The sequence below is a fragment of the Macrotis lagotis genome, chromosome 7 (assembly GCF_037893015.1).
Source record: "Macrotis lagotis isolate mMagLag1 chromosome 7, bilby.v1.9.chrom.fasta, whole genome shotgun sequence".
In the NCBI taxonomy this organism is placed as follows: domain Eukaryota; kingdom Metazoa; phylum Chordata; class Mammalia; order Peramelemorphia; family Peramelidae; genus Macrotis; species Macrotis lagotis.
The window spans coordinates 7,402,904-7,419,119 of NC_133664.1; the positions used below are offsets into that span (position 1 = coordinate 7,402,904).

At 35.9% G+C, this 16,216-nt stretch overlaps 1 protein-coding gene across 2 annotated transcripts in view; it reads right to left on the minus strand.

Annotated features, from left to right (window-relative positions):
- Positions 1-1,755: 1,755 nt before the first annotated feature.
- LOC141494330 (alkylglycerol monooxygenase-like) overlaps positions 1,756-16,216 on the minus strand; it is a 168,985-nt gene continuing 154,524 nt past the window's right edge. Inside the window, exons 6-10 of one of the 2 annotated variants that reach the window (XM_074195406.1) lie at positions 15,657-15,723; positions 8,026-8,091; positions 7,840-7,919; positions 4,380-4,514; positions 1,759-2,600 (exon numbers count right to left, since the gene is read on the minus strand). In XM_074195406.1, the coding sequence (XP_074051507.1) occupies positions 2,457-2,600; positions 4,380-4,514; positions 7,840-7,919; positions 8,026-8,091; positions 15,657-15,723 (492 nt within the window). In that variant the 3' untranslated portion in view covers positions 1,759-2,456. Of the gene's footprint in view, positions 2,601-4,379; positions 4,515-7,839; positions 7,920-8,025; positions 8,092-15,656; positions 15,724-16,216 lie in introns of both variants that reach the window. The other variant, XM_074195407.1, reaches the window with a different exon arrangement.

Here is a 16,216-nt window from a genome sequence, read left to right on the forward strand (position 1 = left end):
TCTTTTTTGATGACAGGGAATTGGAAATTGAGGGGAATATTCATCATTTGGGGAATGGCTGAACAAATTGTGGTATGTGATTAATATGAAATATTATTCCTCTATAAGAAATGATGAGCAGGATACTCTTAGAAAAACTTGGAAAGATTTACAAGAGACAATGAAAAATGAAATTTACTATGTACAAAAAATATTGTAATATGATCAGCTGTGAATGACTTAAGGCAACTCTGAAGGATTTAGGTTAAAAAATGCTATCCTTCTCCAGAGAAAGAACATGTTGATGCCTAAATATAAGTTGAAACATACTTTTTTCAATTTTGTTTTTTCTTGAGAGTTTTTTTTGTTTATATTTCTTTCACAATATGACTATTTTGGAAATGTTTTGCATAACCTCACATGTATAAACTATATTGAATTGCTTGCCTTCTCAATAGAGCAGAGTGGGGAGGGAGGAAGGGAGAGAATTTGGAATTCAAAGTTTTTGAAAAAAATAAATGTTTAAAAAATGTTTTCATGTGTAACTGGGGAAAAATAAAATACTAAATATTCATAAAACTGTTTTCTCGGTTCCCATATTTTTTGAGAAATAATTAAAATACTCCTTATTTTGAGCGAGAAGATTCTTTGTGCCACCCCAGTTTCATAGTAGCTATAACCCTAGTCAGGAAGTCCCCAAATAAAGGAGTCTTATCCTATAATCTATGAACTTGTATTTTCCCCAATATTTTAATAGCTGTAATAAAATATACCTGCTTTCTTTTGTATTTCTTTTTTGTTTCCTTAGAAAATGTCCAATAAATATTTTTTCCATAGAAAATGTCCAATAACTTTGCCAGACTATGAGATCCAAGTTAAGACCTTATCTCTAAATATTGAACTTAACCCAAGAATACTTCTCTTATCCTTCTTACTGACTTTTTTTTTATTTTAGTAATATCCGTCATTTGAAGTATTTTACCTCTGTGAATAATACCTGTTTTTTTTTCCTGGGCCCAACTACTTGCCTGAGACCTAGATATTGTTTTGTTTTGTTTTGCTTTGCTTTTTTAAAAATTTCAACTGTCTGCTGGATCCCTAAACTCAATGCTTTATTGACATTCATCTTAGCAGTTCACAAACCAAGTATATCATCCTTCTTTCCCTTTATATGTATGGTGCCATCAGAGTCTCTGTCAATCGACCTTAGGTTCATTTTTTACTTGTTCTCCTACCCTCAATTGCCTTTTAATTATTCCTCATGGCATATAAACTCTCTTTCAGTATAAATCTCCCCATGCCCTTCCACTTCAGATTCATCATTCTAGCTAAGGTATCAACGTCTCTTCCTGTATTGGTGCACTGCTGTCTTTGCATCTCATTTCCATTCTCAGAGTTCCTTCTTCCCCTATTCCATTTGACACCACATCCTGAAGCATTACAAAAGAATTATTTTCTTCTTGTCACCTTCCTGATCTAAAATGTCAAAATTTCTCCAGTTCCTATAAATAAGTTCAAACTCTATTGGCTAAGGTATAAGGCCTTCACCACTGGAGTCAAACTTTATTTTCAAGACCCATTTTTTTCCCCATGAGTTGAAATGGCTCACACTCTATCTTACCTTTATTTCTCTCCTGAGACAGAATTCCTTTCCAACTCTGCTGACCTAATGCCTATTCCCCTTTCATGGGATTTTAAAAACCATCTAGTCCAAGTCATTCTTTGACAAGAGAAAAAAATGACACTCAAAGTGGTAAAGACTAGTAAATGCAAAGAATCAGCATTTGAAATTGTCTTCCAGATTCTATGTCCCACAAGTTATATGCTAAGCCAAATTTCATCTCCTCCATGGCACTTTCCTGATGATCCCAGTCAGGAAAAATTTCTTTCTCCTCCAAATTAATTATGATTCTTTCTCTTATTATATTTTTCATATGGTATTGATACTATAATTGTCTTTCTTCCTTGATGAATTTATAAGTTCCTCATAGGTCCTTTCCATAGTCTTCCTTGGAGCTATCACAGAATACAAGAGCAGGATATAATAATAGCTAACCTTTCTGTAAATATGTCTTGATGATGGGAATATATGTTCTATGCCTTGAATGAAAGTACAAAGAATAGAAGGGAAATAAAAGTATGCTCTGCAGAAATATTTTATTCCCTAGTCTGGAAATTGGGTCTGCCCAATCCCAGAGGCATTTTCTAGTCATCAGTTACGCCTAGGCTTACTAATTTGTAAAACTTCCTAAGATACCATTGTATATGGGCCCTTCCCAACAACTACCCTTGATGACATATCCTAATCTGTGTTTTAGGGGTTCCATGTGAATTGAATTTAGGTCCCTCAACATGAATTTTTTTCCAAAGTTGACTTAGACCCTTCCTGGGATGAATTAAATCAGAGAAATAGACTTGATATATTGAGTGAGCATGCTTGCCCTGGAAAACAAGGGACTAGATCATTCATCTCCCAGTTAGCTAGACACAAGAGAATTACTTACACCTTTATCAGCAAATGTGTCTTCATAAAAGCCAAGCAGCAGAACAAAATGCACAACAACATACAACTGGAGTGAACCAGACACACGAGTTCCATAAGGGACTTCTTTTCCTGTGACCTATAGCAAGGAGAGAAACATCTTTCTTGTCAACTAAACCTATCTTTGGTAATAAAGCTATCCTATAAAGTCTCTCACCAAAAGGTAGAGCCATGGATAATAGCACCGTGAGAATGGTCTCCCCAGCTCCACAAAAAATTAGCAATTCCAAATTAGAAAGATATTTAGGTATTAGATATTCTAGTCCTAATCTGAATATAACAGTAATAAAACTGGGGACACTTATTGAGTCTCTCTGCTCCAGGCTACTGACATCTCCAGACTTAACAGGCACATTTCTGCCTGCTCTGGGACCCTATCTGTCATCTCTCTTTCCAACCCCATCTCAGGGATTAGAGGTCAAAGGTTAGCTGTGCCATGAAGGCTAGGGTTGACCTCTCTTAGGGTAAGTACTACCATTCTCCCCATATGACTTTCTTGATAAGCGCAGATTTTCCTAACCCTCTCTTCAAACTGAAATGTTCTGATGACAAGAATTTAATGACCACTGTCAAATGCTTCAGTCCTCTAAAATGTGAGAGCTGTATTTTAGCTGACCTAGTCAAAGGTGTTCAACTCTACCAGATCAATCACTAATGGATTTCACCTTAAATATAATTTCAAAAAATCACCAAAGAACAGAACAGCAGCTCATCGTGACCATCAACATCATGGGCAACTGTAGAATCAGACAAAGCAAGTAGAATAACTAGCTACCTGCAGAGAAAATGAATTAGGGCAATAAAGGAAGGTTTACTCCAAGGAGAAGCACAGTAACTAGGACTGCTGCACTTGTTTAGGTATGAAGAACCTAAAAAATGAGCAATCAAATGAAGTTGAATTTATACCCAAATGAAAAACAAACAAGCAAGCAAGAAAAAACTGCTACAATTTCATCAGGATTCCAAATGTACAGCCCAAATGGTAAATGTAGTTTTGCTTTAGCCCCATCTTGGATTTTACTTTCGGTCTTTTCCAAGACAAACACATCCACTTTTTTTCTTACGCTCTCTTCTATCCATTCCAACAGGGTAGCTAACCATTTCCTGACTAACCATGGCTATTCCATACCTCTAATCCTCACCTAAGCAGGGGCAACTCTGCTCTCATTATGCAGGCTTATTTCCTTTCTCTAAATTAAGGAGTTGTAGATCAGGCCCACCCTTGCCATTCTCCATCCTTGGCAATTAATAAGGACTGAGTATTGAAGAACCAGACCTCACAGTGAATTAACTTTACCTGGATATCTAATCATTGTCTACATTACTGGACAATATAGCCCTTACTAATATGCTTTTTTCATGAGTAAGAGTTGAAATGGTAACTTTGACTTATAATAATTGTTTGCCTCCTATTTTTATTTTAAGAAAAATGAATGTTAGTTCCTTGAAGGCAGGAACTCATTAATTATCATCTTCATATCCTTAGTATCTAGCAGGCATAGCAATCTGATTAATATATGCCAGTCTGTTAAATGTAACATTTTAAACATTGCTTATTTCTTACACATAGATTTAGATTGGAATTCCAAGAGAAATCATCCCTACCAGAAGTGCTTTCTTTTCTAGTACCCTTAATTTTCCTTATTCAAAAAAGCAATTATAACATTCAGAAAAAAAGTTTCAGATTTGGTAGATTCTAAATATCATTGGAGTTGGGGGAGCAAAAATTCCAATCCACCTCTCCTTTCTTAATTCTCTAATTTTCAAATGTTGCTTTCCTCTAATTTACAAGAAACAGGTGCTGTAGAGTCAAAAATTGCTGTGACAAAGTAAATCAGGATTTGGAAATTCACCTTACCTCAGGGATTTCCTCACTAAGACCAAGTCTAGGTTTCCCAGGACTCCATCCTGGTCCTTTGAATATGACAGACAATTTGTTCCAGAACCCAGGTGTGATCCAAAATGTAGTCCACATATAATACAAGTGATGAAACTGGGGAGAAAGAAAAAGCATAGTTCACTTCTTTTCTTTCTGAAGAAAAGTTTAAACAAAAAATGTAACTATTTCTTTTCACAATTACATAGAATTTGGGGCAAAAGTTTCTTTTTCTTAAAGCCTCTTGACCACACCAATGAATTAAGCAGCTGAACATCAAGTGCCTTCCAAGGGGAAACTTTTTGAATGAAACAATATGCATGTTGGGAAAAGCACTTTTAATGATTTTCAATTGTATGTTTCTCTAACTCAAAAATATTTCCCTGATTATATTGAAAGGGTAGAGAAATTATTTAAGAAATCATTGTAGTAGAAAATATTTTTGGTAAGAGATACAACTTCTAGATGTATTAGCTAACAATTTGCAGTCTGGATTTCCATTTTTTTAAGTCAAATCAACAATGATGTTTTAAAAGTTTTATTACAAATTTAATAACCATCAAAAAACTTAAATAAACAAAAAATTGGAAATAAAACATTCAGAAGCCTTTAGCATCTAAGGAAGTAAATCAAAGAAATTAACCAAAAACTAAACAAAAATGGTATTTGCAGTGTGTCCACTTCCATCTCTCCCCTCTCCCTTTCCTTCCAAAGTTTTATTAACTTTGCCTGTTTTCTTTGCACTGGTATATTTTTAATATAGTCAATGTACACAGAGTTCTGGTTTTGTTGATCTTAATCTGAAACTTCAGAACATCACAATGTATTAGGGAGGGAGAGCTCAGGACATAGACCTCGTGGTTGGGAGAGATCTGGGATTACTATAGTCACTGAGGGGGAATGTCTCTGCTGGTGAAAGGTATAGAGAATTCATAATCCTGCAGTTGCTAATCCAGAGTGCAGCTTCATAGTGGGGATTAATGTAAAGACATGCCATCTAGTAGTTTCTTATTTAAAATAATTATTCTTCTTCATTTGGTTATTTTTATCTACCAGAAGATAAGTATAATCAGTACCCATTCATTAATAAATGCCAAAACTCATACTGCCAACAATGTTTTCTTCAAATTGTGAGATTTAAAATTCTTAATTTTTATAGTTCCAAATTCTCTTTGTTATAAATGGCTGGAGAATACTTAGTCCAGAGTGATTAAAATGCTTTTTATTAAGATATCTTAACAAAATGTCACACATTTCTCTCATGGTGGGAAAGAGGGGTGGGGAATGGATTTCCATTTCTAATGACAAAATAAATTCTCCATGCACTTGCAAAATAGTATGGCAGAAACTAGCATAAACATACAGAGAAAGAACTATGGAATTTGACTGAAAATCAAAGTAGTCTATTTTAACTTTTTTTAAAAACCTTTTTTCTCTCCTTTTTTCCCCCTTTGCTCTGATTCTTCTTTCACAACATGACTAATATGGAAATATATTTAATATGTTTCTGTATGTATCACCTTTTTTTTTTAGATTTTTCAAGGCAATGGGCTTAAGTGGCTTGCCCAAGGCCACATGGCTAGGTAATTATTAAGTGTCTGAGGTTGGATTTGAACCCAGGTACTCATGACTCCAAGGCTGGTGCTGTATCCACTGCACCACCTAGCCGCCCTCATGTATTACCTTAATCAGATTGCTCTCTGTCTTGAGGAGGGTACAAGAGGAGAGAGTGAGAGATAATTTTACAAAAATGAATGTTGAAAACTATTTCTACATGTAATTGGAAAAAATAAAATACTCAATATTAAGAAAAGTCTACTCCGAAAATTATTACTGCTCAACTATCTTGATTTCCAAATGGATTTCTTCCTCTCTGTGATCTAAGTAGTTCTTGTAAGCACGTTGAGCTGAACTTTAGACCTGTAACTGGCATAGCCAATCCCATCCACCTACCAGATGGAGTTTCAAATCAACTATAAGTCCTATTCTTATTTCAACCCCCTTCCAGGTTTAATTGTTTCTGACATTTGGCCTTAATATGTGTATTTATTGACTCCACTAGCTTTCTTAAGTTAGAATATAAGCTTATATCAATTAGGAGTTGGTTCATAACTTATATTTTCCATCCCTAGCATCCAGAATGTGCCTGAAACATCTTTGTTCAGTTGTTCTTTTGGTTATAGTCTACTCTTTATTCTCCGTCTGGTATTTACTCAGAAAGATTCTGGAGTGGTTTGCCATTTCTTTCTCTAGCTCATTTTACAGATGAGGAAATGGAGATAAACCAGGTTGGTGACCTGCCCAGGGTTCTACTGTTAGTCATTATGTGAGACCAGCTTTGATCCCAGGAAGATGACTTCCAAACTCCAGACTCAATGCTCTTTTCACTGCTATTTCTAATCCTTTGATTTGAAAGAGGAGCACAATAACTAACAGAGTTAATGGTGGTGAGTTGCACAGTTCTGCGTATTACTGTGAGGGAGATTCTGGGCAAGCATCCTTCTCCTTTGTCTTTACCAGAATCATCTTCCCCCTTGGTTCTGATTGACAGGAAACAGGACTTTTGGAGATGGTCTAGCTGATGTGGGAGTCTCTTGATCTTAAATTATTCTTGCTTCCTCTCATTTCAGTGAGGCATCACAGAGGATCAGTAATGCCAGGCAAGTGCTAGTATGTGACATCTGGCGATAGAATGAGAAAACCTGAGAAATCCTAACCTGTCACTTGATAACTTTTCCTTTCCAACCCTTCACCTTTGAGCTATTCATCAATATATCCATATCAGCAAGGTGCCACAGTATACTACCGATGCCAGGCAAGCACCAGCATGTGACTTTTGGCAGTAGTATGTGACCACATGATAAATCCGAACTTACAGAAACTTTACTATAACTGTTACTTCCTCTAGATGTTCTCTGTGTCACCTGGCTGCCCCACCTGACACATGCTATGGGCTTAATGAAAGTTGATTGATTGAAATTCCTGATTAATTCTAGCTGAACCAGGAAGCATGCAGAGTAGATTTTTATATATGAAATATTACAGATTTTTCCAGTAAATGTAGGCACTATCACTGGTTAATCCTCTTGGATATTTATATCTGAGGCAGAAATGTATAGAAAAGAGAGCCATCTTCAGCCATCCATCCAAAAATGGATTTATATACTGACTGTGATGCATTCTGGCCCTCATGTTAGATCATGGGAAAATTATGTAACCTCCTCCCTCCCTCTCATCATCTATCTGTCCTTGTGACTGTTTCTGTCTCTCTGTCTCTCTCTGTGTGTCTCTCTCTCTTTCTGTGTCTTTCTCTCTGTCTCTCCATCTCTCTTTCTCTCAGTCTCTCTTCTATCTCTCTAGCACAGAGGAAGCAATTAATGAATACTTTTTAACTTGACTATATTTGGCTCATTATCTAAGAATGAAAAAAAATTAGTCTTACCTGCACTTTGAATGGTTCAAAGGTATTAATGGGGTGGGTGAGACCATATGTAACCTTTTCACTTTCAGCTTCAAATGTTCCTGGAAAAGATATTTAAAACAGTAAAATTTAAGAAACTATTCATCACATTTATGCTAATAATAATAATATTAGTTTTGCTGCTCACTTTTCATTAATGATACTTACCAAAAATTCTATCCCAAATAATTAGGGTGCTAGCATAATTTTTGTCTATGCAATAACGATTTCTGCCTAAGAGACAAAAACAATAATTAGCAGCAAAAAATCAAGAATGAAATTAAAATATTAAACCACTACTAGCCTGGTCCTACTGAATACATATGTAATATCAAGACTTCCACAATACTCTGACTATTCTGAGGTCATTGCCCCACTAACAGTAATGTAGCAAAGGTGATTAATACTATAATTCCATTTTTTAGGGATATTGGATTTATGAAGTGCTTTGTCAAAGAGCAGGAATTACTAATGCAAATACAAAATACTTCATCTTAGAGTTGAACTAGAGAAACTGAGAATCAGAGCAATTTTGTAATATGAGCAGGGTCAGTCACACAACTGAATTCACAACCAATCATTACACTGAATTTCTTTTTGAAATATAGTGACAGATGACTTCTTATCTCTTTTTATTTTTCTCTCTCTAAGTGTAATGAAATGATTGAGTACCTACTGCTTCTTTGATTTTAAAGGTTTTTACCTTGGGTAATGGGTAACAATCAATGTTGTGAATTTTTTTTCAGAAGTATCTAGATATTTAAGGACTTTTTTAAAATAAAAGTTTATATTTAACAAGGAGTGGAGCCAAGATGATGGAGGAAAAGTAGGGATTCACCTGAGCTCTCTCCCAAACCCCTCCAAATATTTTTAAATAATAACTCTAAACAAATTCTAGAGTGGCAGAGTCCACACAAAGTCAAGTGAAATAATTTTCCAAACCAAACGAACTTGGAAGATTGGCAAGAAATACCTATTACACCAGGAGGAGAGAGGAGTATATTGTAGATCAGGTCCCAGCAGAACAGGAGCAGCCCTTGGAAACCCTGAATCAACAGTGGTGGCAGCTGCTTCTGGAGCTCTTAGTCCACAGATGGTAAAGGGGACAGAACAGTGTTAGAATTATCTCTTTGCTATCATTGAGACAGGACTCTGTTGGATCTGGTTCACAGTCCTGAATGGCAATTCCAGAGTTAACAGGAACATTAGCACACCAGAGTTTGCTGCCACAGGGGAGAAGGGGACCCTGTCACATTTGCAGGGCAAAAAGAAATGCTTCTGGTCTCTCACAGACCAAAGTACAGCTCAAGAGAGTATTAAAATCTCTCCTTAGATCATATAATCTTGGAAGAACTGAAAACTCGCAGATTCTTAGAAGTAACTCTGAAAACATCTGTTTAAAAACTCCAAAAGCTTGGAACTCTGCCTCCACCTTCCTTGAAGCAGAGTCTCACTTTCAAAAAGAATTAAAATCAGTTTATGAGCTGGGGAAATGAGAAAACAGAAAAAAAATCTGACTATGGAAAGTTACTATGGTGAGAGGGAAAATCAAAACACACACTCATAAGAAGATAACAAAGTCAATGAGAACCATCCAGAACCTCCAAGAAAAATATGAATTGGTCTTAGGCCGTGGAAGAGCTCAAAAAAATTTTGGAAATCAAATAAGGAAGATAGATGAAAAATTGCGAAGAGAAATGAAAGTGATGCTGAAAAACCATGTAACATGGATCAGTAGCTTGGTAAATGAAATATCAAAAGTTACTAGAGAAAATAACATCTTAAAAACAAAACTACCAAATGGGAAAAGAGATATAAAAGTACACTGAAGAAAACCATTTCTTAGTATTTAGAATAGAACAAAGGAGAGCTGATGACACTGTGAAAAATCAAGAAATGATAATATCAAACTAAAAGAACAAAAAACTAGAAGACAATGTAAAATAGCTAGTTGGAAAAACAATTGACTTGAAAATAGATCAAAAAAAGATAATTTAAAATTATTGGATTACTTGAAAGTCATGATGTACAAAAGAGCCTAGACTTCCTCTTTCAAAACATTATCAAGGGACATTGCCCTGCTATTCTACAGGTAGAGGGTAAAATAGAAGTTAAAAGAATCCACTGATTAGCTCCCCAAAAGATCTCAAAATTATAACTATTGGAATACTATAGACAATAGTTTGAGCTCCCAGGTCAAGGAGAAGATATTACAAGCAACCAGAAAGAAACAATTCAATTTCTTTGGAACCACAGTCAGAATAATGCAAAATTTCATATCTTCTACATTAAAGGATAAATTATCCTCCAGAAGGCAAAAGAACTTGGATTACAACCAAGAAATCAGTTAATTTGGAAAACTGAGCATAAATTTTCTGGAGGGAAATGGACATTCAATGAAATAGGGGACTTTCAAATGTTCCGGATGAAAAGACCAGAGCTGAATAGAAACTCTGCTCTTCAAATATGAGAATCAAATGAAATATAAAAAGGTATATGGAAAGGGGAAATCATAAGAGACTTAATGATGTTGAACTGCTTATATTCCTGCATGGGCAGATGATAATGATAAGGCATGCAGATTTTCTTATTTATTAGGGCAGTTAGAAGGAACATATATAGATAGAGAATTAAATATGAAAGGATAATATATTTTAAAAATGAAGTTAAGGTATTAGACAAGACTATACCAGAAGAAAGGGAAAGGGGAAGGTAGTAATGGAGTAAATTGTTTTATATAAAAGAGACAAGAGAAGTCTTTTACTGTGTAGTGGAAGGGGGAGGTGAGGATGAATGAATGAGCCTTATCTTCTTCAGATTTGACTAAGAGAGGGAATACCACTTAATTGGGTATAGACATCGATTTTACCCCATGCCATACCAGTATGGGCATGCCACTATGCCCAAAGGACTATAAAACCATGCCTTCCTTTTGAACACTACTAGATCTGTATTCCAAAAGAGATGAAAAATGAGAAGGTAAAGGACTTTTAAGCATGAGGATATTTACAGTAGCTCTTTTCTAATGACAAATAATTTGAAATTGAGGAAATACCCATCACTTTGGAATAGCTAGACAAATTGTGGTATGTGATTATGTTGGAATACTCTTCTGCTATAAGAAATGATGAGCAGGATGCTCTCAGAAAAATCCAGAAAGACTTGCATGAGCAGATGCAATGTGTGCTGTACTGTATTCAAAGTAACTAATATTGTAGGATGATCAACTGAAAATACCTTAGCCTTCCTCAGCAGTGCTGTGACTAAGAAAACACTGAAGGACTTAGGACAAAGAATGCCATCCATCCCCAGAGAGAGAACTGATGATGTCTGAATACAGATTGAAGCATATTTTTTTACTTTATTTTTCTTGAGGTTTCTTTTTTTGTGCGGGGGAGTCTTTGTTTTCTTTCATAACATGACTATTATGGAAATGTTTTGCATGACTACACATTTTTAACCTATATCAAATTACTTGTTTTCTCAATGTGGGGTGGGGGGTTGGGGACAAGGAAAGGATATAATTCAGAACTCAAAGTTTAAAAAAAACTAAATTTTTAAAAGTTCATATTTGTTGGAATGTTACTTAGAAATAAAATCTAGTGTTTTTTTGTCCTTCATGCTTGGAGAGGATCAAAATAATTTCACTTGATTTTGGTCAAAGGACAATGTTTCTGACTCTGGCTGATTTAAACCAATATGAGCTTGGAAGGTTTTTACTACTGATTGGGCACAAATAGTCCATTTGAACATTTGGAGATGAGATGTCTCTAAATCTGCACATCTCATGTTTTTTTGAGTTATTATAATTTTGCTTTGCTCATGGATCACAACACTTTCTCTCATATGGGCAGGCCTGTGCCATTGTCTCCCATGTCTTACCATTAATTCAGAGTTCTTTAGAGAGATCTTTTTTCTTTTCTTTTTTTTTCTTTTTTTTTTTTTTTAGTTTTTGCAAGGCAATGGGGTTAAGTGGCTTGCACAAGGCCACTTAGCTAGGTAATTATTAAGTGTCTGAGGTCAGATTTGAATTCAGGCATTTCTGACTCCAGGGTTGGTGCTCTATCCACTGTGCAACCTAGCCACCCCTTTTAGGGAGAACTTGAGAGTGTCCTTGTATTGTTTCTTTTAACCTCCGTGTAAGTATTTTCCTTATGTGAATAGTCCATAAATAGTCTTTTAGGCAAAGGTAGAAATTTGAAGCCCATGGTCAGCCCTCTGGTATTGTCTTCTTTGCATTAGACTTTGAAAGCTTGACAATTCAGCTCAAGAAAGGCCTTCAGTGTCTGCTACCTTCTCCTACCAGGTGATCTTCAGAGTCTTCCTGAGACAATTCAAATGGAAGTGATTCAGCTTCCTTGTATGGCACTTGTAGACTGTCCAGGTTCACAGACATACAAGAATGAGATCAGCGCAATGGCTCCAAATATCTTCAGCTGGAGAGGCAGACTAATGCCTCTTCTCTCTCACACTTTTCTTTGCAGTCTCCAAAACACAAGCTCTGATAATGCATGTGGCAACTTCATCATCTATCTGTTTATCCTTGGAAAGTGTATTGCCAAGATAATTGAGCTTATTACAGCATTCAACATTTCTCCTTTAACTATAACTGAGAGCTCCACATATGGGCGGTACAGATCTTACTGGTGGAGAACCTCTTTATTCTGGGTGTTAATTGTCAGACCAAAATTAGAGAACTGATACAGAGTTTTGTTGTATCTCCATTTCAAAGGCTGTATTGAGTCCATAATCTTCTGCAAACAAAATGCCATACACCAATTCTCCCCTCCCCTTTGCTCTTCACTTGCATTGTTTCCAAATTAAATAAGTAACATCATTGCAGTTGCTGACCTTGATTTTGTTTTCATACTAATTGAGAGTCTTTGATAACATGACTGAAAACATCACATAGAAAGCTTTGGGATGAAGCACACAGACCGCTTCACTCCTCTGGTGACTGGGAAAGCACAAGAGCATTGTCCATTATGGAGAATCCATCCGAGCATGCCTTCCTGGAACCAGCATACATATTGATGAAATTCTCTAAGAAACCAAATTTTGTCATGATATTCCACAAAGCCCTCATGATTGACAATCTGAAAGGCCTTGATCAGATCAATGAAGGTTATGTGAAAACTTCCGCTCTATGGGGCAGTGAATACCACATCAGTCATTCCTCAAAATTTATTTGACTGTAGTGTTGGATCCTTGCCTGCCTATTGGTTAACATCAACCCGGTTTAGCTATTCTGCCAAAATGGATCATTGGGGTGAATCTGCTATGTGTGTTACAGCTACTTGGAGCCACAGATGGGATGGAGTTGGATGGCAGGTGGACACCATAGTTGGAAAATAACCCCCAGAAGGGCTCAGCAACATTCACAACAGAGGGACTAAGTCTTCCTGGAATATACCCTAATACTTTAACTTATAGCAAGAAAGTCAAATAGCTAAGCAGATAGATAGATGAATAGATGAAAAAAATTCCTAGATAGATGAATAGATGAATAGATAAGTGGAGAAAGAGAGAGAGAGAGAGAGAGAGAGAGAGAGAGAGAGAGAGAGAGAGAGAGAGAGAGAGAGAGAAAGGAAGGAAGGAAGGAAGGAAGGAAGGAAGGAAGGAAGGAAGGAAGGAAGGAAGGAAGAAAGAAAGAAAAAAAAAAAAGAAAGAAAGAAAGAAAGAAAGAAAGAAAGAAAGAAAGAAAGAAAGAAAGAAAGAAAGAAAGAAAGAAAGAAAGAAAAAAGGAAGAAAAAAGGGAGAAAGGAAGGGAAGGTGGGAGAGAGGGAGGGAGGGAGGAAGGAAGGAAGCAAAAATACACAGCAAATAATGCATTTATTAACTGTTTACTATATGTCAGTTGTTTTTCAGTTTTTCAATGATGTCTTTCTTGACATTGATACTGAAGTTATTTGCCATTTCCTTCTTCAGTTCCTTTTATGGATTAAGAAGCTGAGGCAGGGGAAATTAGGTAGTTTAGTGAATAGAGCACTGGCCCTGGAGTCAGGAAGATCTGAGTTCAAATCTGAATTCAGACATTTAATAATTACTTAGCTGTGTGACCTTGGGCAAGTCACTTAAGCCCATTTTTCTTGCAAACAAAAAGCTGAGGCAAACAGCGTTTAGTGACTTTCCCAAGGTCACACTCATACCTTATATAGTGTCTGAGATCATATTTGAACTTTGGAAAATGTATTCCAAACTTCGGACATAGTATTCAATCCACCTGCCTTCCCATTCTATGTCAGACTTACTAAATGTTGGATATTCCACTAAAAGAAAAATAGAAAGTTTCTATCCTCAATGAGGTGAAGATGTCTGAAGAGTAAAATGGAGATAGGAATGAGTCCACTTGACCAGGCCATTTAAAGAGGTAGTTAGTCTCACTTTCCCATTTTTTTTCCACTTTGTTATCTGTCATTTCATGGGGTATAATTGACTTTAATGGTCAAATCTTTAGCACTGTCATCTGTGAAAGAGAATTTGTTTTTTTCTGTCCTTGCTTCCCTAATTTAATAAGGGCTTAGAGGAAGATATTGTCATCACATGTCTTCTAACCCCAGCTGCTAAATATGAGAGTTCTCATAAAACAGGGATTGGGTTTCATTTTCTTCATAGTGAAATTGTTTTAATTGGTTAGTTATTAGTAATTGGATTCGAGAGGACAGCTAGGTGAGATAGTAGATAAGAGTACCAGATCTGGTCAGGTCCTGAATTCAAATTCAGCTTTTGATATTACTTGTATAAAACTGGACAAGTCACTTGACCCTGATTGCCTCAGTTTCCTCATTTGCTAAATCATCTGTAGAAGGAAATGGCAAACTACTCCAGTCTCTTTGTCAAGAAAAACCCAAATAAGATCACAAAGCATCTGATGCAGCTGAAACAACTTGACATCAAATTAGATGTAAAGTTACATGAATAAAACTGCCTATATTGATTATACCAAAATGATAAGCAAGTATTTTTAGAAATTTAAGGTTTGCAAAGTATCTTATAAATACAATTTCATTTTATCATCAAAAAACTCCCAGAGATAACTCCCATTATCATTCATCTGATTATGTATTATAAAAATTATTGTTTAGGATGGAAAAAGTGAAAATGGAAACAATATAGGATTTGGAATCACAAGATGTGTGTGTTGTTGGGCAATTTAAGCTTTCTGAGGCTCAATTTCAGCATCTATTACATGGTGGGGACTCAGGGTAGGTCACATGATCTATAAAGTCTCATCCAATTCTAAATCTATCATCCACTGAGACTTGAAAATGTCAATATTCCTATATATTTTCCCCATTTCTTGCTTCAGAAGGAGAAAGCTGACTAGATAGGACTGGTAGTACAGAGGGAATCCAAGAAAGATACTCTCCCAATTTAATAAGTGTAACTGTTAGACAAAAAAGCCGTCTCACAGGTTCACACATGACTTGAATGGACCTAGCTAGTGAAGCCAGGAGGATGGATGCAATGTGGCTATAACCAGATCACTCATCCATGTGTGAGCAGAACTCCAAAAGTTTCTGTGCCAAGGGTTTGTACCATTAGAAGCTACTAGGAGAATCATTCCCAGGGCTACTTAATCTTTTTTTTCCTCTTTACTTAGGCTAGTGGGGTGCCATTGAGGAGAAGGTAAGCAGACTCTTCATTGCCTAGACGATAGAGTCAAGCCAGGTCTACAAGTCAGGACTGCTCTGATTTGGAGGTTACATGCCAATAAAATTGCACAAAAGATGAACAACAAACATATATGTATGACTAAGTTTAAACAACAGTGTCACATAGCTTCCATGATCACTCACCATGATGAACTCGATGATGACTTGGAGTGTTAAGAATAAGTTCCAAAGGTCCAAGGTTATCAATGATCTGTTTGAAAGCAGTGTGATGACATTCAGAGAAATTGAAAAAAAAAGCATGTTAGAAAAGTATAATTATAAAAGTCAATTATAAAAGTCAAATTAAAGGTAATAGTCTTTGGTCTTTCTTCTTTTTATGTAATTCTGCTCTATCTCATACTCTATGTTTCTTCCTTAAGGATCTGACTTCTCTCTCATTACATTCAACTGAGATCAATGCATACCATGGAAATAATGTAAAGACTAACGACCTGCCTTCTGTGGGGAGTGCGGAAAGCAAGATTGGGAGAAAAATGTAAAATTCAAAATAAATAAAATCTTTCAAAAAAGTATAACTAGTTAGATATTAATAAGGATGATATTTATGAAAATTCAATGGATTTAATAAAACTTCAAATCTGTCTACCTATACAATGAGGTTTAGAGGAAATATTTCTGTTTTTCATAAACCATTACATCAAAGAGTGTTTTGGTTTGTTCACCTTGATCCCCAAGAGAAGAAG